The sequence below is a fragment of the Penaeus chinensis genome, chromosome 4, assembly GCF_019202785.1.
Source record: "Penaeus chinensis breed Huanghai No. 1 chromosome 4, ASM1920278v2, whole genome shotgun sequence".
NCBI classification, from domain to species: domain Eukaryota; kingdom Metazoa; phylum Arthropoda; class Malacostraca; order Decapoda; family Penaeidae; genus Penaeus; species Penaeus chinensis.
In genome coordinates this window covers 45854147-45856646 of record NC_061822.1, presented here as the reverse complement: position 1 = coordinate 45856646, position 2500 = coordinate 45854147, and the positions used below count along the sequence as shown (strand labels likewise).

Below are 2500 nucleotides of genomic sequence, written 5' to 3'. Positions count from 1 at the left end.
TTCAGTAAGGCCTACTTTCGCATGGATAAAAAGAAAGGGAATATAAGGAAAGGATGAATGACATCTAAGCGTATTCATTTCATAAATAAGTATTTTCTTTTCGTCTTTTATAATCATATATACATGTATATATCTTATATTATTCTCTTTTTTTCTCTCTCTTTCGTGAATTTCAAAGAGACAAAGTTTCAAAGTTCAAGCACCAGCAACAGAGGAAGTTTATGATTTTGAAGAATAATCTGTGAACATAGACAAGGCTGAGCGAGAGGGAGAAGACACCGAAGAAGCCAGGAGGACGGGCAGAGGTGGAGGAAGAGGCCGAGGAAGAGGAAGAGGAAGAAGAGGAGGAGGACGAGGAAGAGGGCGATGCCGGGGCGCCGGGGCTGGCTTGCAGGTCGGGCTGCATCGCCGCGGGCGTCTTTTCTGCGGGGAGGAAGGCTTCATTAAACATTATCTCTATTTCAGGTTTCGTCTATGCAGAAGAAACAAAAACTTGAATGCATGCATGGGTAATCGATTAGCATATTTGGGTTATGATTATATACGTGGATCCATCCATCCATCCGTATATATATATATATATATATATATATATATATATATATATATATACAAACATACAAGCATACATACATAAACACAAAAAAACATGCACACACACACACACACGTGTGCGTGTGTGTGTGTTGGGGGGGGGGGGGTGCGTTAATTGAAAAATACATATGCACACACACATACTCACACACGCACACATATTATTTATATATATATATATATATATATATATATATACACACATATATATATATATATATATATATACATATATGTATATATACATATATGTATATATAAACATATATATATATATATATATATATATATATATATATATGTGTGTGTGTGTGTGTGTGTGTGTGTGTGTGTGTGTGTGTGTGTGTGTGTGAAAAAAGAAAAACCGAGTAAATAACCTAACAGTAGCAAAAGACTCAGAAGTGAATCGAAAAGAGTCAGACGCAAAGAAAAGGTTTATGGAAGTTGTCAAACTTTCCAAGAAGGAAGAGGAAAAAAAGTTGACACATTTGTCTTAAAGAAAAAGAAAAAAAGGAAGAAAAAATTAGACTTGATATGAAGATTAGAAAAGTTACGGAAAGCGATAATGCTTTGGATATTGATGGATATATAAGGTGGACCAGTTGGGAGAGTAGGAAACTTGTCAAATCTGAGGCAGATCTATTGTATCATTTCTATTTCTTTTTTCCTTTTCATCTATTGTTATCATAATTAACATCAGTATTCCCTTTACTCCTCTTACCAATGCGCTAGTTATGGTTATTGTTTTGATATCATTATCATTTTTATATTTTTAGATATTATTATTGTTGTTGCTATAACAATAATAATACTATAATGATAATAAGGGATAATAATAATAAAAATAATGATAATAATGATTATAATAATAGTAATAAAATATTGATCATGATAATATTAATAATATAATAACAATAATAATAACAATAATGATAATGATATTAATAATAATGATAATAATAATGAAAACAGTAATAATGATAACAATAACAATAATATAATGATAATAATAATATAATTATATGATAATAATAGTATTAAAATATTAATAATCATGATAATAATAACAAGCATAATACCAATAATAATAATAATAATGATAATAATAATAATAATAATAATGACAATAATAATAATAACAATAACAATTATTATTGTTAATACTATTATCATTATTATTATAATTATCAGTTTTATGTTAATACTAATATTATTAAATGTTATAAATTTTATTTTCATCATCACTTTTATTATTATTGTTATTAATATAATCTTCAAAATGATTCTTACCATTATCATTACTATTGGTAATATTATTATTAGTAGTAGTATTTTCAGTATTAAGGGTATTGTTATTATCGTTATTGTTATTATTTTTATGATCATTATTATAATAACTATTAATCTTACCATTATCATTATTAATATCATTATTATTATTATCATTATTATTATCATTATTATTATAAGTATTAGTATTAGTATAGTTATCATTATTATTATAACAATATTATTGTTATGACTATTATCATTTCTTTTGTTGATATTTTGATTATTTTATTATTATTATAATGTTTTGTTATTATTGGTATCATTATTATTATGATTATGATTATTATTATTTTAATTATTATTATCATTATTATCATTATTATTACTATTATTATTATTATTATGATTATAATTATTATTATTATCATTATTATCATTATCATTATAATCATTATTATTATCATTACTAATATTATTATCATTATTAGTATTACTCTTATTATCCTTATTATTATCCTTATTATCATTGTTATCATTATTTTTGCCATTATTATTATTATTGTTTATATCATTGTCATTATTATTGTTACTATTTTTACTACTACTATTATTATTATTATTATTATTATTATTA

The 2500-nt window shown here is 24.5% G+C and overlaps 1 protein-coding gene across 1 annotated transcript in view; it reads right to left on the bottom strand.

Annotated features, from left to right (window-relative positions):
* Positions 1–2500, bottom strand: part of LOC125025310 — an 11540-nt gene that overhangs the window by 162 nt on the left and 8878 nt on the right. The window contains exon 4 of the mRNA XM_047613284.1: positions 1–423. This exon is cut by the window's left edge and continues 162 nt beyond it. Within this exon, the coding sequence (XP_047469240.1) occupies positions 173–423 (251 nt within the window). The 3' untranslated portion in view covers positions 1–172. The remainder of the gene's footprint in view (positions 424–2500) is intronic.